This window comes from Phytophthora cinnamomi (genome assembly GCF_018691715.1).
Source record: "Phytophthora cinnamomi strain GKB4 chromosome Unknown Contig53, whole genome shotgun sequence".
Lineage (NCBI taxonomy): Eukaryota > Oomycota > Peronosporomycetes > Peronosporales > Peronosporaceae > Phytophthora > Phytophthora cinnamomi.
Window position 1 is genome coordinate 26,951 of NW_027150986.1, and position 27,809 is coordinate 54,759.

At 55.9% G+C, this 27,809-nt stretch overlaps 4 protein-coding genes across 4 annotated transcripts; all 4 read right to left on the reverse strand.

The window, feature by feature from the left end:
* Nucleotides 1-2,180: 2,180 nt before the first annotated feature.
* Nucleotides 2,181-4,667, reverse strand: IUM83_00001 (uncharacterized protein; the record flags this gene model as incomplete). Its single annotated transcript, XM_067923732.1, has 1 exon — nucleotides 2,181-4,667. The coding sequence occupies one exon, from the start codon at nucleotides 4,665-4,667 to the stop codon at nucleotides 2,181-2,183; it is 2,487 nt and encodes an 828-aa protein (XP_067789449.1).
* A 1,996-nt stretch (nucleotides 4,668-6,663) lies between these two features.
* IUM83_00002 (reverse transcriptase) lies at nucleotides 6,664-7,582 on the reverse strand (the record flags this gene model as incomplete). Its single annotated transcript, XM_067923733.1, has 2 exons — nucleotides 6,664-6,702; nucleotides 7,034-7,582. 2 exons carry the CDS (start codon nucleotides 7,580-7,582, stop codon nucleotides 6,664-6,666), a joined length of 588 nt encoding a protein of 195 aa, XP_067789448.1.
* A 492-nt stretch (nucleotides 7,583-8,074) lies between these two features.
* IUM83_00003 (polyprotein) lies at nucleotides 8,075-9,970 on the reverse strand (the record flags this gene model as incomplete). The annotated part of the gene is made up of 2 exons (XM_067923734.1): nucleotides 8,075-8,447; nucleotides 8,529-9,970. 2 exons carry the CDS (start codon nucleotides 9,968-9,970, stop codon nucleotides 8,075-8,077), a joined length of 1,815 nt encoding a protein of 604 aa, XP_067788626.1.
* Nucleotides 9,971-10,499: 529 nt separating this feature from the next.
* On the reverse strand, nucleotides 10,500-11,144 carry IUM83_00004 (polyprotein; the record flags this gene model as incomplete). Its single annotated transcript, XM_067923735.1, has 1 exon — nucleotides 10,500-11,144. The coding sequence occupies one exon, from the start codon at nucleotides 11,142-11,144 to the stop codon at nucleotides 10,500-10,502; it is 645 nt and encodes a 214-aa protein (XP_067789454.1).
* Nucleotides 11,145-27,809: the final 16,665 nt, after the last annotated feature.

Sequence of the window (27,809 nt, forward strand, 5' to 3'; positions counted from 1 at the left end):
GTGTCGAAGATCGCAGAGAAACTGATGAAGCCAAAAGTGGTCCACCTGGACGGAGACCCATCTCCGCGTCCGGAGACTTCGGTCCGGGTGGAAATTGCCGCAGTGGCAGCAGATTCGCAGTCCGCGCCGCTCCCTCGTGCGGCAAGAGTCATCGCCGCGTTGACAAGGTCGAAAGCCAGGGACACCGTGCGTCAGGATCTGGGAGTTGAGTACACTGCTCCTCCTGGTGACGGTGAACCTCAGCGACCCATGGGTCCCCTCGAGTATCAGGCCGAACGGTGGAGACGTATCAGGACGCACCAGGATCAGGATGCCTACTTGTCCGAAATCAAGTCGTTCCTGAACGGGGATATCGACAAATTCTCACCGAGAAGGCTCCGCAAGAATGGCAAGGTGGCGAACTTGTTTGCGTTAGATGCTCGGGATGTGTTATACCGTCTGGCCCGATCGACTCGAGACCGCCCTCGCGACTTTGTAGATGAGCCGAGACTGGTGATTCCGGGATACCTGCGACCAGACATGCTGCACTACGCACACGAGGATTTCCAAGGTGGTCACCAAGCCATCGCCCGGACGTACGAGAGACTCCGTTCGGAATTCTACTGGCCAGGGATGTACGCCAATGTTGAGCGCTGTGTCAAGGAGTGTGTCAACTGTGCGAGTGGCAAGGGACGACCGCCCAACGAAGGACCGTCGCCCGGAAATATTGAGCCCAGACGCCCGTTTGAAGTTGTCTCGATGGACTTTGTCACTCACATGCCGGAGTCCGAACGTGGAAACACTTTTCTGCTGTTGTTCCAGGATGCGTTTTCCGGATTCGTGATGTGCAAGCCCATGCGGTCGACTACTGCTCAAGACTTCGCGGAGGTCTACGAAGAGTGTGTCTTCCAGAGGTTTGGAGCGAGCTCCATGGTCCGACATGATCAGGACCCCCGCTTCATGAGTGAAGTCTTCACACGATTCAGAGAACTTCTGGGAAGCAAGCAGCGAGCCACTCTCGCTTATCGTCCGCAAGCTAATGGTCAACAGGAGCGGTCCGTCCAGACTGTCGTTCGAAGTATCCGAGCGTACATTGCTGAGGCGGACCAAAGTGACTGGAACGACCACGCGGAGAGGCTCATGTTCGCTCTGAACACGTCGTTCGATGCCACGCGTCTGGATACACCCTTCTACCTGGTGCATGGTTGGGACGCTCAGGGACGCTGTCTGCGATGTTGGGTCCGAAACTCTCTAGCGTTCCGGAGCGGACTGCCTATGAGTGGCGTCGGAAGCGTCAGCGGCAATATAGCTATGCGCAAGCATGTACCGAGGATCTGCAGAAGAAGGCGAAACACCGGCGTTCTGAGGTCCAGACGCAGAAGTGGAGAGAGCTGTCCGCACGACTGAAGTCTGGGTTCGAGAGGGAGATTCGGTCTGGCTGTACATTCCGAAAGTCCAGCCGGGTCTCAGCCGTAAACTTGCCCACATGTGGCATGGCCCCTTCCGGATTGAGGAGATGCACGACGACTTCCGAGTCAAGCTCAAGATTGATGACACTGGGTACCGGGTTAATCCCTGGGTTCATGTCAGTCGACTTAAGCCGCGTGCCCTCTTCCCGAAGCGTCCTGTCGGAGAGGTCGAAGTGTCCGGAGACGATGACTTCGATGCAGCCTTACTTCCCGAGGACAGCTGGGAGCCAGACTCAGAGCGTGACGAGTATGAAGTGGAGAATATTCTGGACCTCAGGTGGTCCAAACGGACCCGAACGTCTAGACGCACTCGAGAGTACCTCGTTAAGTGGAAAGGGTACGACGACCCCGAATGGTTGCCCGTGTCTCAGCTCAGTTGTGGAGCATTGCTGTACGCGTTCAATCAAGGTGCACGTGCACGAGCCCGGTTCCAGACGATGCAGACTGGGGACGATCATCCCAGAGCCTAGTACATGTCTGAACTGGATCGACTGCGTGGATGTGCCCCTCGACGGAATGTGCTTTGAATCGATAGATTTGCGATGTGAGTTCAGATATGATATTTCGGAGTTTCAAGTGGAGAGTTTTGGAAAGATGAAGCTTGGAGTTTGAGAGTTTGGAGTTTCAGGACTAAGATGACAAAAAGATAAGAATGAGGAAAAGGAGAAGATGTATTCAAGAGGAATTACGCAGAATGAGTGCGGACGCTACGCCTGCGACTTGGTCCGGAGATTAATCTTCGATCGAGTCACGCTGTCCGGCTGGAATCAGAGTACGGCGAACATCTTCCGGCAGATGGGCGATGCGCTCGTCGTCCGAAGAGCAGAGTCCCCATTCCGTACGAGCCGGCTCGCGAGTATCCAGAAGCTCCATCTGTTCCTTCAGAGTGTAGCGGACGTCGGTTCCAGGCTTGGTGTGGTCCCGACTCATCAGGATCCAGTAGCAGACACGTTTGGGAAACTTCCAGATGCCCAGCTCGTTCCAGATGGAAGCCGGGACGACTTTGTCAATGTGCTTCTCCTTGGTGGCAGCCCGCTTCCTGACACTCTCATGGTTCTTGCCACGCCAGAGGCTGAGCTTCCGGACAAACTTGGAGTCGCAGTCCCGATCCAGCACGATCCAATGGAGCGCATGCCAAAACGCCTCTGCATTGTCTTCCATGAAATCGATCCAATCTTCGATTGCCTTGATCGCACTTGTGCTGAGATTGGAACGCCGGTGGAAGAAGAACTCCGCCCGGCGCTCGCCAGACATCTTGACCCAGGGATGAGTAGCCAGGAATTCCTTGAGCTCGTCGGGATGACAACGGTCTTTCAAGATGTCCAGATCGTATCGATTTGGCTCGAAGTCCGGAAAACCCAGCGTCTGGAAAGGTGCATGTGCGGTCGGACTACCAGGCTTCATACGGACGCCAAAATACATCCATGACACTTCGTTCGGGACAGGTGACTCAATCAGTCGTCGCTCTTTCGCCGTCAATTTGGCCGGACGCTTGGCCGCGAGTGCAGTCGGGCCTCCAGGGTTCCGGCGTTTCGACTTTCCAGACTTGGACTCCGCCTTGGTCCCGGACCTGGACTTCTTCCTGCCCGACGACTTGGACGTGGTCTCCGGCTTGAGCTTCTTGGGCGTGCCCGATTCAGCTGAAGATTGACTCAGACGTCGACGCTTGGAGGCTCGCTTAGCAATGCTAGGAGGGATGCCATCCGGAGAGCCGTCATCGTCATCGTCTGCCTCACCGTGGTCGGATATTTCGTCTGCGTCATCATCCCCGTTGTCTCCGTCATATTCGTCGTCGACACCGTCGTCCGGATCTTGCTGAGGGTCGTATTCCTCGTCCTTGTCTTCAGCCTCGTCATCATCATCGTCCTCGTCTTCTTCGAGCTCGGCTGCGTCTGGATTGAGACTCGGGAGCGAGCCATCCCATTCCGGAACATCGTCGTCGACCTTGCGCAGACTGTCCAGAGCAACCGAGGCGACTGACAGGTAACGACGCGGCACGTACTTAGTCCACAGCGCAGTATCCAGACGGTGCCAGCGCATCATCGACACGAGCATGGTCACTAGGTGATACAGGGGGAACCTCGAGTGGAAGCACTTGTCCTGATTGATCAAGTCCAGTGCATCCGGGAATTCCAGACCATCCTTCATCAGGAGCTGGAGATCTGGACGCAAGTCCTTCCAGACGACTGGATAGTCCACCAAGTGCGCCCGGGCCTTCGCGCTCGACAAAGGCAGAGGCGACTCCTCTGGACGGCACCGGGAGTTCGAGTCCGGGACCCAGTCCGTTGGGAACTCCTGCGCCTGGTCCGGGGCCACCTTGCTCGACTTGGATCTCGACTTGGGAAGGGACTCCGCTTGACCTGAACGCTTGTGTTTGGACCCGGACGTCTTGAACGGTGAACCCTGCGACAAGTCGATGACAGGACCCGGCGGAGGCGGCCCACTCTCCTTGGTCTCCTCATCCTCGTCCGCAGGCGGGTCCAGCCGGACGAAGCTTGGTGCCTGGAATCCCAGATTGTCGTTGGCCATGACCGTAATGACAGTCTGCCACTCTGGAGGGACTGGGGTTCCAGACTCCAGATGGTCAAGGAAGTCCCGGAGCCTAGGCCAATTCATCATAACCGTCGTGTGCGCGTGGAGAAAATTCATCACATGAGTCGTCCGGAGACGCGGTCCTTGGGACCGTGGAGCCGGGGTCGGTCGAGACGCCCGCGCGACCTTCAACTCCGCTTCCAAAGCCTTGACTTGAGCGCGCAAGCCCCGGACGTCGCTCTCACGCTCCTCCACCAGAAGTAGGAAGTCAGCACGCGCTTGAGTCATGGCCGCGTTCTTCTCTTTCTGGAGCCCCGCCACTTTGGAAACCCAGTAGTCCGCTTGGAATTGCTGCGCGCGCTTGAGCCGAAGAACTTCCTCCTGAAGTTCGACCTCCGACTTCACTGCTGCGTCCTGTCCCAGTCGACGCTTGATCATGTCGTACTTGGCTGTCACCTTCCGGAGGAGGGACACCGTTCCGAACGTTCGATAGACCAGTTGCTTGGCGTCGAACTGAGACAGGATGCTCGCCAGCTCGCGCTTGACCCGGAAGCTCTTGAGTTGGTCCGTGAGTTCGGACTCCGAAAGCGGATCCTCGCGCGGAGTCAGGATGAAGTCGCCGATGATGTCGTCCTCCTCGACGAAGTCGTAGAGGTGGGCCAACTCAGTGGCCCCCAGACTCTCCATCTGGACCAATGCCTCCAGACCGCCGAAGCAAGGTCCAGCCGTCGTTGTGTCTCTCGGTTGCCGGATTCCCGACAACCCGGACGGCGGTGTCTGGAGCCTCCCCTGGCGCGATGTCAAACGCCGCAGGCTGACCAGGCGTGGAGCCCTGCCCGGACGAAAGCTGATCCTGCGCTTGGAGAACTTTCGCTTGCTCTGTGTCGAGCGTTTGAAGGCTCTTGAGGACCGCGGCACCTGACCCTTGTGGATGATTCGCCGGGCTCGAGGCTTTTCTGCTGGGTGGAGGCGTGGGCGCCTTGTTCTTGGACCCGGAGGCCGGAGTTCCCCCTTTCGGGGCGGGCGGCTGCCACTCCGTCTCCTCCTCGTCCTCCGCCTCGCTCTCGTCGCTTGAGCTACGAGAGGCGCTCGGACGAGGTCCCTCGCCTACGCCTGGTGTGGCGGAGCAAGCCCCGTCCGGGGCGCTGCTCGCGGCGCTCGCTGCAGGCGCGACCACCATAGTCTTGTTTGGCTGATGGGAAATCGCGATTTGGCTGCGTTTCGATGAAAGAAGTTTCCGATTGATGTTTTGCGACCCGATTGGCTGACGCGACATGGGACAAAGAAGGGAGGCCACTTCCGCGAGCTGGGCTACCTTGCCGCCCTCCGGACCACTCCGACGTTTGGACATTTTCGTCCGCCTTGCTACGCGTGGTCTCATCGCAACTTATCAGTTCGGGAGTACATTCCTCTATGAGAGATTGGGATGAGAGGGACGGTTGACACGAAGCGGCTCCAGAAAATTTGCCCAAGTCTTTGCTCAGTGGCCCGGCCAGCGACAGGCCCGTAAGACATGCGACGGAAGGCACAAGAGAAGAGCGAAGACACAAGCGAGAAAGAAGGCGCAAGCAAGTCCAGACAGAGAGCCGAAGAAGATTGTTCAAGATCGTCCAGACTCCCGCCATAGTGAAGTCAAGTCAAACTCCAGACTCATTGGTCTCCGGACCCCGGACGCAGGATTCCAGACACCAGGCTCCAGACGAAGATCTTTGATGGGCGACCGGTCGCGCCCTGTCCCAGCCTGATTTGTACCCAGAAAGACCTTCCAAGTTTCAAGTATACTCCGCCCAAGATGTTAACGACCGACGAAGACGACCGACCATGATATGTTATGCACCGACCAGATTCCTGCCCTATCCATGACCTGCTCGACGCGCGACGTGATTACGCCACGCCCCGACTATAGTGAAACCAAGATAAAAGAGCTGATTCCAGAGAAAACAGTAGATACAGAATCCTAAGAAAAGATAATCAGAGAGTTCAATTTGCCAAGAAGGGCGCAAGTGCTTCCCCGTCCCCAGGGACGAGGTGTGCTGTCAAGTAAGCGAGAGGAACAAGCCTCGACCGGAGGGATTAACCCTGCCGACGGCCCTAAGCTACAAGACCTGCGTTTGGACGCGTCGTGACCGCGAATACCGCCGTGGAACTCTCCCAAAGGCTAAGACCAAGTTAGGCGGTGATCGGGCGACGCGCGCTCCGAGGTGACCTGTCCTATTTCATATTCCAGTTGTTGGTCCTTCGTTCGGAGGTCCCATTTCATATTAACTGCGTTTCTAGGAGGTTGTGTGTAGTCACCCCTAGATCCGATCGATTGACTACTGTGTGATAGGATTGTATATTGTCTGACCGGAGGTTGTTCTCTTTTTGGAGCTGAACGTTTGGAAAGTCTTCCGCCTGGAGCTAATTATCTCCTTGCGGGAGCTGGTGCGCGTGAGTGAAGGGTGCTTTCGGACTCGACCGGTGGTCCGGAAGAAATTCCAGTAGACCGGTGTACGGGCCCCCCGCTCAAGGGCCCCCCAAAGAATAAGTAGCGGCTGTATATTTGTATATTTGCATATTAACTCTCTGATTTTGAAGGTTTGGCTGGAAGGATCTGCTTGTGATCTCAACCCCAGTCGTGGAGACCTACGTTTGAAGTAACGTAAGCGCTCTACACCCAAGACCTTATCATTGTGAAGACAACTCACCAGGTGAAGTTCGTTCTATCGAAGATAAACGACACCTACAGGGATTCACAAGGTCACACGCCACCTCCGTTGGGAGCACCTAGTGCTGCTATCGGAGTCTGACCCCATCGGGAAATCCGAAAGGAGGAGTAATTCTCCGGACGGGCGGCCCCGTGGCATCGTGCTATACACCTGGGCAGCAAAAGGCGCTCACCCGCCACGCCACAGACAGCTTCGTCCCCAGAAGCTGGAAGAGGGCGGTCCAGAACGCGGACGTGAACCGCGGGTCATGATCGGAGATGATCGACTCCGGTAAGCCATGGTGGCGAAACACGCAATCGACGAAATGCGTTGGCAGGTCTCACAACTGCGGACCCACTTACGCACCCATTTGTAAATGCGTGGCCAGTAGAAATCGCGGGATACTGCCGCGAAGGTCTTCTCGCGGCCCAAGTGTGCGCCCATGGGGCTATCATGGAACTCGTGAATGATGCGAGCTCGCAGATCGTCATCATTGGGTACGACGACTCGTGGAGTATCGAAACGATCCATGTTGTCGAACAGCAGATCACCGTCAAGATGGTAGCGGTCGATCTGATTGCGCGTATTGCGCAAGAGAACTCCCAGTGTCTCGTCACTGGGAGAGCGGAGGTACGCCAAGATATTGGCGTAGACCGCATCGTCTGCGTACGCCGCGACTATCTCATCGCGCAAATTCATCTCGGGGGACACAGACGTCAGATTGGTACCTGACGCTGCGCACACTGCGCAGTAATCATCACCTTCATCCTTGTCGTCAATCACTTGACGACCCAACACGACACGAGGATCGTAATCGGGTCGACGAGACAGCGCGTCGGCGAGAATATTGTTCTTGCCCGGCTTGTAGTGCACGACGAAGTTGTACTCGGCGAAGGACGACAACCAACGCGCCATGCGCTGGGATAGATGCGGCGACTTCATCGCTGTCCGCAGCGATGCATGATCTGTGTACACGGCGAGTGCCTGTTCGCCCAACAGATACACTCTGAATTTTATCAGGGCGTACCGCATCGCAAGGAGTTCCTTGTCGTGTACGGGGTAGTTGCGCTCAACCGGCTTCATCTGTCGTGACTGGTAACTCACGACTCGCTCATGACCTTCATTCTCGAACTGCATGAGCGCGCACCCGATAGCGAAATCGCTAGCGTCGCACACAACGTGGAAAGGCTTCGAATTGTCCGGGACCATCAGTATTGGCGCAGACGCCAAGCTCTTCTTCACCGAGTCAAAGGCGGCATGGTGCTCAGGACGCCAAGACCACGTGGCGTATTGCTTCAACAGGGACGATAGAGGCTGTATCAGTCCGGCGTAGTCTTTCGTGTATTTGTGCAGATAGTTTGCGAGACCCAGCCACTGACGGAGCTCAGTGGGACTTGTGGGCGTAGGTCATGAGCAGATGGACGAAACCTTCTCCGGGTCAGCTCGTACTCCCTTCTTGCTCACGTAACAGCCGAGCACTGGAATCTCCGGTGCACAAAATACACACTTCTTGAGGTTGGCGTACAGTTTGTTCTCTCTCATCTCTTGAAAGACTTGCCTCAAGTGCCAGATGTGGACTTCGACCGCGCTGAGACCATCCTCGGCGCGACTGTGGACGAATATATCGTCGAAGTAACTCGGCGCGAAGTCGCGGAGTGGGCGAAGCACATGGGAAACCATGCGGTTGAACGTGGCGGGTGTGTTCTTCAGACCTTGGGGCATGACGAGCCACTCCCAGAGCATTCCGCTGGGGTTACTGACGGCCGTGAGAGGGATGTCACTCTCGCATCAGTATCTGATAAAAGCCATCGGTCAGGTCGATGGCACTGAAGATGACGCTGCCCGACATGGAGTCCAGTACCATATCCTTGCGGGGGATCGGGGTGCCGGGATGGTGACGTCGATGGGCTTGTTGAAAGCGTGGACGATGCGCCAACCACCCGTGGCCTTCTTCACACAGAAGGTCGGACTCGAATGTGGGGAGGTACTCTCGCGGACATGACCGACTTGCCGGCGACCTTCGAAGAAGTCGTCGATGGCCTTGACTTGATAGCGCGGCAGTGGCCACTGCCGTGTCACGCAATACTTCGCGCCGGGTGCGAGGACTATCTCGTGACGGACGCCACGATCCGCTGGCAGAGTCGCAGGGACCTTGTCTGGGAAGACGTCGGCAAACTCGCGGGCTGTCTCGTAGATCGGGTTACCAGACACCTTCAGAGTTTCCCAAGACTGCTCCTCGCGCGCTGACTTTGGTTCAGCGCGCTTTGGTCTCGACGACGCGTCGCCGAGCTCAACAGAGTTAATCTCGTGGGGCACCGAGTCAGCGTCGGTGATAAGACAGACTTGCACGATGCCCCCGGCCTTAAGGTCTCGGAGGAACTTCTTCCAGGAGAGGCCTGGGAGACTGGTGATGGACTTGGCGTCGCGAGGTGGGCTCGCGACTTCGATGACGAGCGTCTGGCTGGGAGCGCCGTCCGCATACTCGATTGTGCAGACCGACTCAGTCGGTCCTGGAGGTGGGTCAGCGAAACTCCCGCCAGGCTTCCATCGTCGCCGCGACCTATGGGAGGACTTTGTGCATCTCGAGCCCCTGCTCGAGACTGAGGTGTCGCTCCCGCTGGACGATGATGCGCTCTCCTCTAGGCGCGAGATCTCGTCCTCGACCGCGCCGGTCGTGTGCAGTGGTAACGGCGGACCAACCACGGCATCGTCGTGCGGGAGCCGCTGCTCGACCGTCTCATTAGCATGCGGGAGCCACTGCTCGACCGCCACGTTCTTCATCCGCGAGGAGCGCGGATGCTCGCTTGCTTGTCTCTGACGCGCGCCCTCCCGCGCGTGTTCTTCTTCATCTTTGCCAGTCAACATCACTGCGCAGATCGTGCAGAGAGGGCCATCGCTCGCTCTGTGCACAATGTGCGTCGTGGACGCCCCGTCCACGACTGTGACGTGGGGCCAGTCTCTTGGTGCAACCACGAGATGTGTGAATATCTCGCTCGCGTCGAAGTCTTGGGGACTCTTGACTGAAGGAGCCAGCCAGTCGATATGGGGCTGATACCGGGCCAACCACGGGATACCCAGGATACAGTCAAACGCGTAATTGATTTCGATCACGAGAAAGTCATCATTGCTGTGAAAGACGTCGAACGTATACGGCAACGAGACCTCGCGCCGCGCAACGCGACGAGTCTTGCCGTCAGCAAGCTTGATTTCCACCTCGCCCGGACCATTCCGGACGCGAACACTATCGGGGAGCGCCGACAGGCACGACGCGCGGAAGTAGTTGTTCGTCGCGCCTGAATCCAGGAGCGCGCGGAGAGGTCGCCGGGCGCCGGCGACAAGCAGACCGACGATGATCAGTCTCGAGTTGCCGCTGGCAGTGGTGGCATTGAAGTGTGCGTGAAGCACGGGGGGCTAGGAGGTCGGTCTGCCACCGGTGGACCTGGACCTCCGTTCCAACCAGTAGGGCGCCCCGCCCCTACTGGTCCCGACCGTTTTTTGGTTGTGCGGCCAGGGTTGCCTCGCCGGACGTGGAATGTTCCACGTAGGTAATGACGGGAGCTGGCGCGCGGCACATCACCGCGCGATGTCCAGGCTTCCGGCACCGGAAGCAAACCATCGGGCGATCGTCTCGGCTGCTTCGTCCTCGCCTCGAGGACGGTCACTGCTGATGCTGCGACGCCTCAACGGCGTCGATCTCCATGGGTTCAGGACCCGGCTGACTAGTCTCTGTGGGGGCTGTCCTTGCATACGACGATGTCACCACATACTCCTCGCGTAACGCGAGGGCGAAAGCTTCTTCCAGGGTCGCGGGTTCGGCCCGCGTGAGACAGTGTCACGTCATGCCTTCGCGCATCCCGGATACGAAGAAATGGAGTTGGGACGCCATGTCGAACGGCTTCGTGACGATGCACGAAGCGAGATGGCGCGTCTTCTGGACATAGTCGCGCGTGGACATCTTGCCTTGCTTGAGGGCGAAGAACGTCGTCCGAACACGTGACTCGTCTTGTGGTGGTTCAAATGCGAGTCGAAGGTCACTCTGGAGTGTCTCCAGAGTCGGGAACGCGTGTTGGTCGACGACGAGCTTGCCGAGGGCCCATTCCTTGGCCTTGTCGGAGAGGCGGGATAGTAGGAAGTTCACTTTGGCCGACGGTGCCTCGATTAACCTAGAGGCGATTGCGATATCAATCTCTCTGAACCTGCGATTCAGAGGAAGACAATCTGGGCCCGTCCCAGAATATGAAGAGGTCTCCATCTTCACGGCGTCGTTCCGTGAGGGTTGCGAGGGAGCTGGTACTCGCCGCTTTGCTTCGGCGAGCTCGCGGACCATGAACTCTTGGATGGCTTGGCGATGCTGGTCGGGGGTCGCTGAGCTCAGCAGCGACGTGACGACCACTTCTCCTGACACCGCCGCAAGGCGGTGGAGCGCCTGCCACTTGATCGACGAGAGATGGGGGAAGGCTGCATGCTCCAGCGTCATGGTTGGAGGTCCTGCGGGCTGGTTCTCACTCATCTCGAACTTGGTCATGGAAATGACTACGAAGTGCTACCAGGTGTAATGGGCCTGGTGTATGCCCGTCACTGGCTTACACCTAGCTGTTGAGGAAGCGGCTTGTTCTCTGTAAGACTGAGAACTAAGTATTAAGTCCGATGTAAATTCAACTCTGATTTATCATTAGACTGGGGCGCGAGCCCATAGGACTAATGTGAACCACTCAAACAAAGGTCGACAGCTGATTGGCTGAAAGTGGGGTCTGGCTTCCCCACCTTTCAGCCAATCATAGAATGACGAGTCAGCACACGCTAGTCGTGTGTGCCGACCATGCCTACCTATGCAATATCAGCAAAATGTCTAGCTACTTATGTAAATGGAGGGACCATTACAGAACTGGTAGGGTGACCTCCCAGTTAGGTCTCCAGATCCCAGAACTGAGCAGCTAGGTGGTGAGCTTGCGCGCGAGTGTTGCAGGCACGCTGTTGTGATGCGGTGACATTCTGGAAGCCAACATGATGTGTGGAATCTGTACATACAACCTTGGATGCCAGAGTTTGATGGCGATCCCAGAGTACGATAGTGTGATGAAGGCCGGAAAACCAGCGAGGCTGCGATGGAGCCACGGCGTCCTGGGAGAGTATTGGTGTGCTGAAGTGTCTGCAAGTACCTTCGATCCCAGGGTTGCATGGCGATCCCAGGGTTGTCTTAGCATGGTCGCTCGGATCTCGAATTCCAGTATGGGCATGAATGCAGTCCGATCGATTCCAGACCAGCTTGGTCTATCCCAAAGTTACGCGGTGACCCAGTATTGTCGCACACATCCCAGCGTGGACCCTCGGATCTCGGAGTGTGGTGTGGGTCTGAACTTGGCTTGGCGGATCCCAGATCAGCGTGGTTGATCCTGTAGTGGGTCTAACTTGACTCACTACTTTTGCTTACACGTTGCGCTACGTGTATGAGGAAGCGTAAGTACTTAGTAATTACTTGAGTTAATTATATTTGAATACACAAATATAAGTTAAGTAAGATAGAATTCCAAGTGACTTAGATTAGGTAAAATGAGAACTGTATTGTTTGTAAATTGATCTTCCTTCTAAAACTGCTAAAACTGTTTATCATCTATGAAAGGGGTTGACAGCGGCTGGCTGTCAGAGCCCCGCCAATATGCACGTCTCTAATTGGTAGAAAGATGCTGCTTTCTACCAATAGGATCTTTGGGTAGGTGTGGACCACTCATTGTGGTGGCCCACTTCAATGTATCCATTGGTGTGACTTACACCAAAGTGAGGAAATATCTAAAACTTTTAACAGATATCTTATCTGTTAAATTCACAAGTGGCTTGTAGCCACTTGTGTGTGTAACCCCGTTACCCCCCCCCCCCCCCTTAAGGTTAGACGCGCAGGCTCCCCGCACGTCAATCTCTGAATTGACCATTCGTCAATTCTCCGCGTTTGGAGAAGAAACTCGCGCTCATTCAACGATGAGCGCGCCTCCGAAGAAGACCTCGAAGTCGGTGGGGAGTCATCTCTCCATCGACGACTACTTCGAGCGCCAGAAGGCGAAGTACGGCGACGTCGTCGACTTCGACGACGACGATGAAGACCTGGAGGGCGAGGAGGACTCGTCCTCAAAGCGCAGAGACTCAGTGTCGAGCGAATCGCTCGACCCCTACGCTAAGAACATTCACCCGCGTGAAGGGGACGAATCGGACGCTTCGAGTTTGAAGCGTTCGCGAACTGAGACTCGCTTCCGCTGGGACTCTCAGTTATCCGCGCGCTGCAACTGCAGCGCGTGATTCCAAAGCTCAAGGCGCTCCGCGCGCTGCGCCTGCAGCGCGCGATCCGTGGATGCCGTCCGCGTCCGAGATCGGACCGGTATGGGAACTCGGTACCTCCGAATGAGGTGCCGTTATACGTATGCAGCGCCATCAGAGATGACGCCGTGGCTGCCGAACTGCACTTTGATGCGGAAACGCATCAAAGGCGCGATTATTACATCGGACTCTTCCATGAGCTCCGATGGTTCCAAAGCAAGAAGACATCTGCTCGCACCAAAGTGCCCGAGTGGCAGGCACTTTGTCAAAGTTGGAATGCCGTTGTTGAGAACTTCAACAAGAAGCCGGATGCTTACCGTGATCGGATTAAGCAAGCGGATGATCGCTTCGAGTATGTCTCGAAGCGTGGAAAGTTGGAGCAACTCCACGTTGCTGCGGAGGAGGCTAATGTGCCGTGCGCTGTGCCCGAGGGCTTTCAGTGCGCGAAGTGCTTCCCAGGCGCGGTCCGCTTGAGCGACCGCGACCTGAACGGGTACACGTCGTTCCGTGTGCCCGAAAGTCTCAAAGAGCTCCGTGCTAAATTCTTAGCACATAAGGGTTCGGGCGCTAGCGATGACCGCAGCGCTCGCACTACTTCCGCTGCACCAGCGCGTACTGCTCCTCCTACGCCCTCACCATTTCCGGAACGTCCTCCAGCAAGACGTTCCGCGGCTCCCATGTATCTTGATGGGGAGGAAATCCTCTCCAACGAATACGAAAACGAGCCCCTTGATGGTTCGTTTTCGGGATACTATGGTCAACAATCCGCTCAACAATCCAGCGGGTTGAGCCCCGGGCATCACGGATCGGCGGTGGCGGGGGTGGGAACCCACCCCGGGTATGATCAGCCCCGGGCTGATCAGTACGCGTCTCTCTACAACCGGGTGACCGCCGTGGAGCGTCTGCAGGGCGCTGAGTTCGCCGCCATGAAGCAGGAGCTGGCGAACCAGAAGGCCCAAGTCGCGGCGGTCTCGCAGACCGCCTCGAATATCCAGGCCGAGCTGGGGACCCAGATGAAGGGGTTGCTCCAGCGCGTCCGCGCGCTGGAGGAGAGGCTGCTCGTTGCCGAGGCCAAGGCTTCCGCTTCTGCTTCGGCTCCTGCCGAGGCTTCGGGTCAGCCGAGCTAGATGGCTCGTGCTGCAGGTATGGCTTCAGCCGTCCGACGTAAAAGGTCGGATGGAGGCGCATGCTAGACGGTATGTCTAGCGTGTATGCGTTGCCGTGCCGTGCCAACACAGTGAACGGCCCGATGAAGCGCGGAGCAAGCTTGCTTGCTCCGAAATCCGAAACTGCATGTTTAGGCAGGTTTTGAGTTGCTAGCAAAACCAATGAACCAACTTTGAATTCATTTGTGTTGCCTCTGCCCCCATTGTCTGCGTTCAGCTTCTGTGGGTCAACAGAAGCTGCAATCGTGTCCCGGACAAACCGAATTACGGCTTGTCTTTTATTGATAAAGTCAATCGCATCCGAGCTGAAGTCATTCAGCTCGCTCTCCGCTAGAGGCCCGGCCTCTGCGTGGTTCTTTGCGATGTCTGCGCCCTGCGCAGACCCGTGGTCGTTGTCCTTGTTGGTGGAGGAGTCTGCGCCCTGCGCAGACTCATGTGGTTTATCCATTGTTGCAGCTGACACTGTGCAAGTGTCAGCGGTTTTCTGCGGCTGCTGTATTGCAGTCGTAGATCCTCCCCACTTAAAGTGGGAGCCATCACTCCGAGTAAACTCGGTAGATGTGGATGCCGCATGGCATTCACATAAAACGGTGTATGCCCGGTCGAGACATGCACTGAGTTATTGATGGCAAACTCTGCCGTCGATAAGCACTCGCTCCAGTATTGGAACGAGTGAGCGTAGCTCTTCAACATATCGACGAGCACGCGATTCACGCGCTCGGTTTGACCGTCCGTCTGCGGATGATACGCAGTCGACATGGAAAGCTGGATCCCAAGAAGTGTAAACACTTCTTGCCACAGGTGCGCTGTGAAGCGCGGGTCTCTGTCCGACACGATGTCGGTCGGCATGCCATGGTGTTTGAACACCATGTCGACGAACAGACGGGCCGTCTGCTTCGCGGTCACCTCTGCCGGCACCGCAGCAAGATGGTACATCTTGCTGAAGCGGTCGACGAAGACCACAACACCGGTGTTCCCTCCGCTATCCGGGGGAAGACCAAAGATGAAGTCCAAAGATATGGACTTCTAACACTCCGACGGAGTCGGTAGTGATTGTAACGGAGCCTGCGCGAATGGCGCAGGCTTTACGCGTTGGCATACCTCGCAAGCACGGATGTACTTACGCACCCACTTATACTGGTGGTGCCAGTAGAAGTCGCGCGTGAGAAGGACGTAAGTCTTCTCACGTCCGAGATGTCCCGCAGTCGGGGCATCGTGATACTCGTACATGATCCTGAGTCGCAGGTCATGGTCATTTGGCACGACAACGCGATCTGCGTTGTCGTCGACTGCGTTGTAAAGTAGCAGTCCTTCGTGCACACGAAAGCGGTGTGCACGCGCACGAAGGTGCTTGGGCAGCTTCTGACGGGACTTGTCAGAAGGCGCTGTGCCATAGGCCAGCAAGAGCCTCGCGTCCGCGTCGTGCGCGTATGCGGCCTTCACATCGTCCAACAGAGACGATGTGGGTTTGCTCGATCGCATGGCGTCAATGGCAATGACGTCGGCAGCTTCTGCGTAGTCCGGCCGACGTGATAACGCGTCGGCCACTACATTCAATCTTCCGGGTTTGTATTCGACCCGGAAGTTATACTCCGCAAAGAATGAAAGCCATCTCGCCATTCTTTGTGATATGTGTGGTGACTTCACTGCAGTGCGCAGTGATGCATGGTCGGTGTAGACCACAAACGGTCTACTTCCAAGGAAATGCACTCGGAACTTTGCGAGTGCGTATTTCATGGCAAGGAGTTCCTTGTCATGTACCGGATAGTTGCGCTCAGCTGGCTTCAGCTGACGCGATTGGTAGTAGACGACACGATCATGGCCCTCGTGATCGTGCTGCATCAACGCGCATCCAATCGCGAAATCGGATGCGTCACACACTACGTGAAATGGGCGATCATGGTCAGCCACTGCCAAGATCGGCGCCTCAGTCAAGCCCCGCTTGACTGCATCGAATGCCTTTTGGCAATCGGTTGTCCACTTCCACACAGCTTCTTTCTTAAGAAGTTGTGACAGCGGGCGGATCTTGCCCGCGTAATCCTCCACGTTCTTGCACAAGTACGTGGCCAAGCCAAGGAACTGCCTCAGTTCCTTGACACTTGAAGGCGTTGGCCATTCATTAATCACTCTGACCTTTTCCGGGTCAGGGCGAACACCATTTTTCCCTACGAGACACCCGAGGACGGGTATCTCGCTCGCCCCGAAGATACACTTCTTCAGGTTCGCGTAGAGCTTATGCTTTCGCATAAGCTCAAGTAGCTTCCGGAGATGCACCCTGTGCATCTCTATGTCGGTCTTCCCGTCCACAGCCCGGCTGTGGATGAATACATCATCGAAGTAGCTCGGCGCGAAGTCGCGCACCGAGCGCAACAAGTGTGTCACGCACCTGTTGAAAGTCGCAGGGGCGTTCTTAAGCCCCTGCGGCATTACTAGCCATTCCCAGAGCATGCCGCTTGGCGTGCTCACAGCCGTGAGAGGGATATCGCTCTCACTCATTAGGATATGATAGAATCCGTCTCGCAAGTCGAGAGCACTGTAAACGGTGCTCCCGGCCATCGAATCGATGATAACATCTTTTCGCGGTATCGGCGTCTGCGCCGGTACCGTCGCATCGTTCAGCTTGTTATACGCATGAACGATGCGCCATCCGCCCTGTGGCTTTTTGACACAGAACGTCGGAGCACTGTGCGGGGACTTTGATTACCGCACTTGTCCTGCTTTGCGACGACTTTCAAAGAAGTCGTCGATCGCCTTGACTTGCTCTCGCGGCAGTGGCCACTGCCGCGTGACACAGTACTTCGTGCCCGGCACGAGATCAATCTCGTGCTGAATGCCCTTATCCTGCGGAAGCTCCGCAGAAATCTCTTCCGGGAGTACGTCTTTGTACTCCCTCAACAATTCGTAATAGGGACTCGACTTCAGCGAGTCCCAACCTTGTTCCTCGAAGCGCTCTCGCTTCGTCTTCGCACTGAGAGTGTCTTCACTCTCAGTGGTACTTCCCATGAAGAGCTGCCTCAGCTCTTCGCTCTCGCTCTCCGTTCTTTCGCTGTCCGAAAGAACGCAGACTTGCTCGATGCGTCCATCGTGCAAGTCGCGCGTGAAGCGCTTCCAGCTCATGGCTGGAAGCGAAGTCAACTCCGACGCCATCGTCGGAGGACTAGCGAGTTCCATCTCACGATACTGGAATCCAGTATCGGTGCGCGTCAAGACGCTTAACGTCTCGACATCCGGCGTCACCGCCTCAGTCTGCCCAGCAGACTGCTCTTGATGCGTCTCGGTCCCGGACCGAGACTTGCGCAGCGTTCTCCGCTTGCGCCGTCTTCTTGTTGTGCGGAGCCCGGCTCCGCCCAGTTGTTCTTCTGGTCCAGGCCCGGCCGTGGACAGTTGTTCGCAGGCGGACCCTGTCTGCGGGCGCGCGATATCAAGCCCGGCTTGATCGCATGGCGCTTCGTCGTGCAGCCTGGCTGCACGACAGCATGCAAATTGCGTCAGTGCGGTACTTTTTTGCAACCGTCCGCGCTGTTTGCAGCGTCAACTCCCGGAGTTGACACGCCTTTGTCACCTCGACGCCATTCATTGGGGAGCCCCTCATGACCGAGGGTGCGTCGGCTCCCGGAGCCGACGCGTCGTTGTCGACCTTACCTCTTCGGGTCAGGGACTGTCCCTTACACGCTTGACCGTGGGTATTGGTTCCCGGAACCAGTACATTTTTTTCTTCTGACGTCGGCAACATTGCCGACGTGGGTTTCCCTTGCGCGCGCCCTCGCGCACTTCTTGGGCACTCCGGGACAGCAGCATTAAGTGATGTCTCGACTGGTGAGCCGCGCGCACCTGCTGGCGCGTGCGCTGCGGTAACAGGGCCATCGCTCTCTCTTCCTTTTGTTTTTGTCATTGAGGTACATTGATGTCACTTAACGTCTTGGCTAACGGTCGCTCTCTGTTCCGCTGTCGCGGCCGAAGCGCACGAGTGTGTGCTTCTTCCAGTCTATCACCGGATCATGCCGTGCAAGCCACGGCATTCCCATAACAACGTCGAACTTATCGTCCAGGTCCAGGACGATAAAGTGTTCGACAAACACCCGTTGTTTGTACGAGAAGCGCACGTTCACGACGCGCTTCTCAGTCTTCACGATGGCACCTGTTGCCAATCGAACTTCCAGAAGACTTCGAGGTACCTTTACCTCCTCGAAGTCAAGACTCGGTAAACTCCGCAGTCGAACAAAGTTGTTCGACGCGCCCGAATCTACCAGAGCGCGAAGAGAGTCGCTCGCTCTCTTCGAGTAAACCTTCAAGATGACCAGGTTCGGCCTGTCATCTTGCTTCTTGCAGCGAGATCTGGTCTCACTGGGGGCTGCAGTCCTCAGTGTCGCGTGCCCAATGTCGGCACGCGCGACCGCATTACCAGTAGGGCTCCCCGCGCCTACTGGATGTTCGCGTTTTTGGCTGGTCCGCGGCGATGCCTAGCATCGCCACGATGGCCACCTCCAAGGGGCATGGGAGCTGTGCACTCTCTGACAAAGTGACCGACCCTTCGACAACGGAAGCATCGCACGTTGCCTCCCTGCTGCTGGTGACCAGCAGCCGTTGCGTTCGAGAGGTTCATTGGTTCCGGATCTCCCGTCCTCACTACCGGGCGCGGTTGCGACCTCGGCACGTTCGCATGCAGTTTAGCCTGCCGCAGGCTAAACTCTTCTTGCATGGCAAGGGTGATTGCAGCTTCGAGAGTACTCGGGTACTCTCGGAAGAGATAGGTCTTCACGGACCATCTCTAAGTCCCTTCATGAACGTGACGACCTTAGTCGCCTCGTCAATCGGGTTAGCCACGATATTTGAGACCAAATATCGTGCGCGCTGTGTGTAAGCATGAACGTCATGCTTACCCTGATGAAGGTCGAGGAACTCCGCCCTCGACCGGAACTCGTTTTGCGGGGGCTCAAACGCTTGTGTGAGCTCCTCTTTGAATACTTCGTACGTGCTGAAGCACGTAGGATCGGAGAGTCGGCGTCCATACGCCCAACTCCTTGCGCGTCCGCCAAGGCAGGACATGGCGAACGCGACCTTCGACAGCGGGTCGACGATGCGTCGAGCCGCTATGGCTGTGTCGAGCTCGACAAGCCATCGGAGGAGAGGCTCGCCCTCCCTTCCTACATAATTACTTACGCTCAATTTTAATGATTGAGCACGCGGTGTCGTCCCCGACGACGCCGTAACTGAGGAAGCAGCGTCACGCTGGTCCTTCATGATGAACCCCAGAGCAACACCATGTTGCTCTGTCGGCGATAGCGTACGCAGCATCGTAGCTATCGCCGCCTCCCCAATGACTGTTGACAGTCGTTGGAGGGCCTCCCACTCTGGATCTGACAGGTGGGGGCAGTCCGCGCGTGCAACATGCGTTGCAGGCGTATTGGAGCTCTCCATGGGCACCTCCGTGCTCATGTGGTTCTCGGCTCCGCGTTCGTACACCTCGTCCGAACGTCAAGCCGTCGGTCGTTGGACGGACTACAAAGTGCTACCAGGTGTAGTGGGTCTAACTTGACTCACTACTTTTGCTTACGCGTTGCGCTTCGTGTATGAGGAAGCGTAAGTACTTAGTAATTATTTGAGTTAATTATATTTGAATACACAAATATAAGTTAAATCAGATAAGACTCCAAGTGACTTAGATTAGGTAAAATGAGAACTGTATTGTTTGTAAATTAATCTTCCTCTAAAACTGCTAAAACTGTTTATCATCTATGAAAGGGGTTGACAGCGGCTGGCTGTCAGAGCCCCGCCAATATGCACGTCTCAAATTGGTAGAAAGACGCTGCTTTCTACCAATAGGATCTTTGGGTAGGTGTGGACCACTAATTGTGGTGGCCCACTTCAATGTATTCATTGATGTGACTTACACCAAGGTGAGGAAGTATCGAAAACTTTTTAACAGATATTTATCTGTTGAAACCATAAGTGACAATTGTCATGCACAAGTGACAGTGTCACTTGTGTGTGTAACCCCGTTACAGATCCTAGTACCGGGTGGTTGTTCCCAGCTTTGAGTGCCCGATCACAGATCGTCATGCGCCTATGTGGCATGTATTGGGTCGGCGTCGCGGATCCCAGTATCGATGGTCGATACTAGGAAACGATTTCCGAGTTCGAGGTCTCGTGTTGTGGGCCACTTCAACTTGGTGGAGACTTCGTGTGAATGATATCTTTGGCGAAGGAACAATCAGCGCAATCACTCTCAGTCGATGGGCCGATTAGTGTACAACTCAGGTGAGGCGCACCCGGCAAGATTCGATGACCTCACTCGGCCAGCCTATCACGTCGCCGGATCTGGGTGACAGCGGTTAGCACTTAACTCAGGTCCTGGCTTTTGACCAATCCTGGGGGTGATGAGACGCTCGCCGTGATGAGAAGCCTAGGCTGCCCCGGCTTTCGGCCAATCCTGGCCGGGATGGGTTGAACATTATTTTTGACCAATTCCGGGATTGATGGGAAGAGCTGGGATGGGGTGCGCAGTCCGTCACTTCATTTTGTAACTATATGATGCGGAGCGGCGCCCTGGCGCCTGTAGGTCTCCGTTTACATGTGTTAATTATAAAGAGAGATCGATTGTCCCTAAGGATACTGCGGATTCGCAAAGGGCTCAAGCGACACAAGGGCCAAGTGCGCGCCGGTGTAAATACCCACTCCAAATAAATTCAAGTTCGTCAATTAAGCTATTTTCGAGTTTATTTCGTTATTGGCTTGATTGACGTGCGCTCCCACTCATCGGTTGACTGGCTTCGCTTGAGTTGCTGGTGGTGCTTCGTATTTCGGTTTTCGGCAGAGCAGCGCCTCGTGATAGTGGTTCGCGAGTGCTGCTGGGAAATCCGAGTGGCTCGGATCCCAGGAGTGTGGTTCCTGGGTCCACTTTTATTTCGCCCCATACGGCAGGGTGCGAGGTTGCCCCCAGAACGCAGACGCAGAGCTCTGGCATTGGCAGACCCATCCCGGGCCAACCTTCTCTGGATTCTTTGGATAAGTAGCGAGTGCAGATCCCGTTACGCGGTTCCCAGTTTGAACCGCCCGGATGAAGTGGAGTGACTGGATTGACTCGATGCCGGAGTCGCGGGGAACGTGGAGGCTGTTCAGACCCGAGCCCAGGGTCTGAGAAGAAGTGGACAAGAGTTTGTGTGGAGTGCAGTTTTGTATATTAATGAAAAAAAAAACGGGGGCATTTCGGGTTTGAGTGGACACGTGCAAACTGGGATCTACTGGACCAAGGCCAAGCCTCACTCAAGTGGATTTGGAGATTTCTGGGATCTTGCAGCAGCTGGTGTGGCCGACCCACGTCTGGGCCCACTGGTAGCTCCCGTCAAGAACCACCCAAGGGTTTACAAGCGAGGGAACATACACGCCCTCCCGACGCAGTCAGAGCGTCGAGTGATTCCGGAATCAAGGGCTCGGGTTCCGGAATTCCTGGGTTTTTAACCTGGGATTCTAGGATCTGAGTTTGCAATTTCTGGAAGGCGCGTAACCACACTTGCGCAGGGTCCAAGGCGATCCTCCGACCAAATTCAGCTCCACATTCTAACTCAGTTGCTATTCCTACTGTAACGGGGTTACACACACAAGTGGCAACAGTCACTTGTGCACGACAAAGGTCACAAGTGACAACTGTCACTTGTGCATGGCATTTGTCACTTATGGTTTAACAGATAAATATCTGTTAAAGGTTTTAGATACTTCCTCACATTGGTGTAAGACACACCAATGGATACATTGAAGTGGGCCACCACACATGAGTGGTCCACACATACCCAAAGATCCTATTGGTAGAAAGCAGCATCTTTCTACCAATCAGAGACATGCATATTGGCGGAGCTCTGACAGCCAGCCGCTGTCAACCCCTTTTATAGATGATAAACAGTTTTAGCAGATTTTAGAGGAAGATCAATTCACAAAACAATACAGTTCTCATTTTACCTAATCTAAGTCACTTGGAGTCTTATCTGATTTAACTTATATTTGTGTATTCAAATATAATTAACTCAAATAATTACTAAGTACTTACGCTTCCTCATACACGAAGCGCAACGCGTAAGCAAAAGTAGTGAGTCAAGTTAGACCCACTACACCTGGTAGCACTTTGTAGTCCGTCCAACGACCGACGGCTTGACGTTCGGACGAGGTGTACGAACGCGGAGCCGAGAACCACATGAGCACGGAGGTGCCCATGGAGAGCTCCAACACGCCTGCAACCCATGTTGGACGCGCGGACTGCCCCCACCTGTCAGATCCAGAGTGGGAGGCCCTCCAACGACTGTCAACAGTCATTGGGGAGGCGGCGATAGCTACGATGTTGCGTACGCTATCGCCGACAGAGCAACATGGTGTTGCTCTGGGGTTCATCATGAAGGACCAGCGTGACGCTGCTTCCTCAGTTACGGCGTCGTCGGGGACGACACCGCGTGCTCAATCATTAAAATTGAGCGTAAGTAATTACGCGGGAAGAGAGGGCGAGCCTCTCCTCCGATGGCTTGTCGAGCTCGACACAGCCATAGCGGCTCGACGCATCGTCGACCCGCTGTCGAAGGTCGCGTTCGCCATGTCCTGCCTTGGCGGACGCGCAAGGAGTTGGGCGTATGGACGCCGACTCTCCGATCCTACGTGCTTCAGCACGTACGAAGTGTTCAAAGAGGAGCTCAAACAAGCGTTTCAGCCCCCGCAAAACGAGTTCCGGTCGAGGGCGGAGTTCCTCGACCTTCATCAGGGTAAGCATGACGTTCATGCTTACACACAGCGCGCACGATATTTGGTCTCAAATATCGTGGCTAACCCGATTGACGAGGCGACTAAGGTCGTCACGTTCATGAAGGGACTTAGAGATGGGCCCGTGAAGACCTACCTCTTCCGAGAGTACCCGAGTACTCTCGAAGCTGCAATCACCCTTGCCATGCAAGAAGAGTTTAGCCTGCGGCAGGCTAAACTGCATGCGAACGTGCCGAGGTCGCAACCGCGCCCGGTAGTGAGGACGGGAGATCCGGAACCAATGAACCTCTCGAACGCAACGGCTGCTGGTCACCAGCAGCAGGGAGGCAACGTGCGATGCTTCCGTTGTCGAAGGGTCGATCCCTTTGCACGGAAGTGCACAGCTCCCATGCCCCCTGGAGGTGGCCGTCGTGGCGATGCTAGGCATCGCCGCGGACCAACCAAAAACGCGAACATCCAGTAGGCGCGGGGCGCCCTACTGGTAATGCAGTTATGCGTGCCGACATCGGGCACGCGACACTGAGGACTGCAGCCCCCAGTGAGACCAGATCTCGCTGCAAGAAGCAAGATGACAGGCCGAACCTGGTCATCTTGAAGGTTTACTCGAAGAGAGCGAGCGACTCTCTTCGAGCATTGGTAGATTCAGGCGCGTCGAACAACTTTGTTCGACTACGGAGCCTGCCGAATCTTGACTTCGAGGAGGTAAATGTACCTCGAAGTCTTCTGGAAGTGCGACTGGCAACAGGTGCCATCGTGAAGACCGAGAAGCGCGTCGTGAACGTGCGCTTCTCGTACAAACAACGAGTGTTTGTCGAACACTTTATCGTCCTGGACCTGGACGATAAGTTCGACGTGGTAATGGGCATGCCGTGGCTTGCACGGCATGATCCGGTGATAGCCTGGAAGAAGCACACGCTCGTGCGCTTCGGCCGCGACAGCGGAACAGAGAGTGATCGTTAGCCAAGACGTTAAGTGACATCAATGTACCTCAATGACAAAAACAAAAGGAACAGAGAGCGATGGCCCTGTTACCGCAGCGCACGCGCCAGCAGGTGCACGCGGCTCACCAGTCGAGACATCACTTAATGCTGCTGTCCCGGAGTGCCCAAGAAGTGCGCGAGGGCGCGCGCAAGTGAAACCCACGTCGGCAATGTTGCCGACGTCAGAAGAAAAAGATGTACTGGTTCCGGGAACCAATACCCACGGTCAAGCGTGTAAGGAACAGTCCCTGACCCGAAGAGGTCAGGTCGACAACGACGCGTCGGCTCCGGGAGCCGACGCACCCTCGGTCATGAGGGGCTCCGCCAATGAATGGCGTCGAGGTGACAAAGGCGTGTCAACTCCGGGAGTTGACGCTGCAAACAGTGCGGGCGGTTGCAAACGCACCGCACTGACGCAATTTGCATGCTGTCGTGCAGCCGGGCTGCACGACGAAGCGCCATGCGATCAAGCCGGGCTTGATATCGCGCGCCCGCAGACAGGGTCTGCCGGCGAAGGGACACATTACCGTGCAGCCGGGCTGCACGAAGGAAAATGCGGTCAAGCCGGGCTTGATACCGCGCGCCCGCGGACTGGGTCCGTCGGCGAACAACTGTCCACGGCCGGGCCTGGACCAGAAGAACAACTGGGCGGAGCCGGGCTCCGCACAACAAGAAGACGGCGCAAGCGGAAAACGCTGCGCAAGTCTCGGTCCGGGACCGAGACGCAACAAGAGCAGTCTGCTGGGCAGATTGCGGCGGTGACGCCGAATGTCAAGACGCTAAGCGTCTTGACGCGCACCGATACTGGATTCCAGTATCGTGAGATGGAACTCGCTAGTCATCCGACGATGGCGTCGGAGTTGACGCCGCTTCCAGCCATGAGCTGGAAGCGCTTCACGCGCGACTTGCACGATGGACGCATCGAGCAAGTCTGCGTTCTTTCGGACAGCGAAAGAACGGAGAGCGAGAGCGAAGAGCTGAGGCAGCTCTTCATGGGAAGTACCACTGAGAGTGAAGACACTCTCAGTGCGAAGACGAAGCGAGAGCGCTTCGAGGAACAAGGTTGGGACTCGCTGAAGTCGAGTCCCTATTACGAATTGTTGAGGGAGTACAAAGACGTACTCCCGGAAGAGATTCCTGCGGAGCTTCCGCAGGATAAGGGCATTCAGCACGAAGTACTGTGTCGCGCGGCAGTGGCCACTGCCGCGAGAGCAAGTCAAGGCGATCGACGACTTCTTTGAAAGTCGTCGCAAAGCAGGACAAGTGCGGGAATCGAAGTCCCCGCACAGTGCTCCGACGTTCTGTGTCAAAAAGCCACAGGGCGGATGGCGCATCGTTCATGCGTATAACAAGCTGAACGATGCGACGGTACCGGCGCAGACGCCGATACTGCGAAAATATGTTATCATCGATTCGATGGCCGGGAGCACCGTTTACAGTGCTCTCGATTTGCGAGACGGATTCTATCAGATCCTAATGCGTGAGAGCGATATCCCTCTCACGGCTGTGAGCACGCCAAGCGGCATGCTCTGGGAATGGCTAGTAATGCCGCAGGGGCTTAAGAACGCCCCTGCGACTTTCAACAGGTGCGTGACGCACTTGTTGCGCTCGGTGCGCGACTTCGCGCCGAGCTACTTCGATGATGTATTCATCCACAGCCGGGCTGTGGACGGGAAGACCGACGTAGAGATGCACAGGGTGCATCTCCGGAAGCTACTTGAGCTTATGCGAAAGCATAAGCTCTACGCGAACCTGAAGAAGTGTATCTTCGGGGCGAGCGAGATACCCGTCCTCGGGTGTCTCGTAGGGAAAAATGGTGTTCGCCCTGACCCGGAAAAGGTCAGAGTGATTAATGAATGGCCAACGCCTTCAAGTGTCAAGGAACTGAGGCAGTTCCTTGGCTTGGCCACGTACTTGTGCAAGTACGTGGAGGATTACGCGGGCAAGATCCGCCCGCTGTCACAACTTCTTAAGAAAGAAGCTGTGTGGAAGTGGACAACCGATTGCCAAAAGGCATTCGATGCAGTCAAGCGGGGCTTGACTGAGGCGCCGATCTTGGCAGTGGCTGACCATGATCGCCCATTTCACGTAGTGTGTGACGCATCCGATTTTGCGATCGGATGCGCGTTGATGCAGCGCGATCACGAGGGCCATGATCGTGTCGTCTACTACCAATCGCGTCAGCTGAAGCCACCTGAGCGCAACTATCCGGTGCATGACAAGGAACTCCTTGCCATGAAATACGCACTCGCAAAGTTCCGAGTGTATTTGCTTGGAAGTAGACCGTTTGTGGTCTACACCGACCATGCATCACTGCGCACTGCAGTGAAGTCACCACACATATCACAAAGAATGGCGAGATGGCTTTCATTCTTTGCGGAGTATAACTTCCGGGTCGAATACAAACCCGGAAGATTGAATGTAGTGGCTGGCGCGTTATCACGTCGGCCGAACTACGCAGAAGCTGCCGACGTCATTGCCATTGACGCCATGCGATCGAGCAAACCCACATCGTCTCTGTTGGACGATGTGAAGGCCGCGTACGCGCACGACGCGGACACGAAACTCTTGCTGGCCTATGGCACAGAGCCTTCTGACAAGTCCCGTCAGAAGCTGCCCAAGCACCTTCGTGCGCGTGCACACCGCTTTCGAGTGCACGACGGAATACTGCTTTACAATGCAGTCGACGACAACGCGGATCGCGTTGTCGTGCCGAATGACCATGACCTGCGACTCAGGGTCATGCACGAGTATCATGATGCCCCGACTGCGGGACATCTCGGACGTGAGAAGACATACGTCCTTCTCACGCGCGACTTCTACTGGCACCACCAGTATAAGTGGGTGCGCAAGTACATCCGTGCTTGCGAGGTATGCCAACGCGTAAAGCCTGCGCCATTCGCGCAGGCTCCTTTGCAATCACTACCGACTCCGTCGGAGTGTTGGAAGTCCATGTCTTTGGACTTCATCTTTGGTCTTCCCCCGGACAGCGGAGGGAATACCGGTGTTGTGGTCTTCGTCGACCGCTTCAGCAAGATGGTACATCTTGCTGCGGTGCCGGCAGAGGTGACCGCGAAGCAGACGGCCCGTCTGTTCGTCGACATGGTGTTCAAACACCATGGCATGCCGACCGACATCGTGTCGGACAGAGACCCGCGCTTCACAGCGCACCTGTGGCAAGAAGTGTTTACGCTTCTTGGGAGCCAGCTTTCAATGTCGACTGCGGATCATCCGCAGACGGACGGTCAAACCGAGCGCGTGAATCGCGTGCTCGTCGATATGTTGAAGAGCTACGCTCACTCGTTCCAATACTGGAGCGAGTGTTTATCGATGGCAGAATTCGCCATCAACAACTCGGTGCATGCCTCGACCGGGCATACACCGTTTTATGTGAATGCCATGCGGCATCCCCGTCTGCCGAGTTTACTCGGAGTGATGGCTCCCACTTTAAGTGGGGTGAGGATCTACGACTGCAACACAGCAGTCGCAGAAAACCGCTGACACCTGCACAGTGTCAGCCGCGACAACAATGGAACAAACCAGGTCTGCACCTGGCAGGAAGAACGCAGACGCTCCTCCACCAACACAGGACAACGACCACGGGTCTGCACAGGGCGCAGACACCGCGAAGAACCACGCAGAGGCCGGGCCTCTTGCGGAGAGCGAGCTGAACGAGTTCAGCTCGGATGCGATTGACTTTATCAATAAAAGACAAGCCGTAATTCGGTTTGTCCAGGATACGATTGCAGCTTCTGTGGATAAACAGAAGCTGAACGCCGATAATATTGGTGAGGCAACACAAATGAATTCAACGTGAATTCATTGGTTTTGTTATCTACTCAAAACCTGCCCAAACATGCAGTTTCGGATTTCGGAGCAAGCAAGCTTGCTCCACGCTCCATCGGGCCATTCACGGTGATGGCACGCCACGGTAACGCATACACGCTAGAC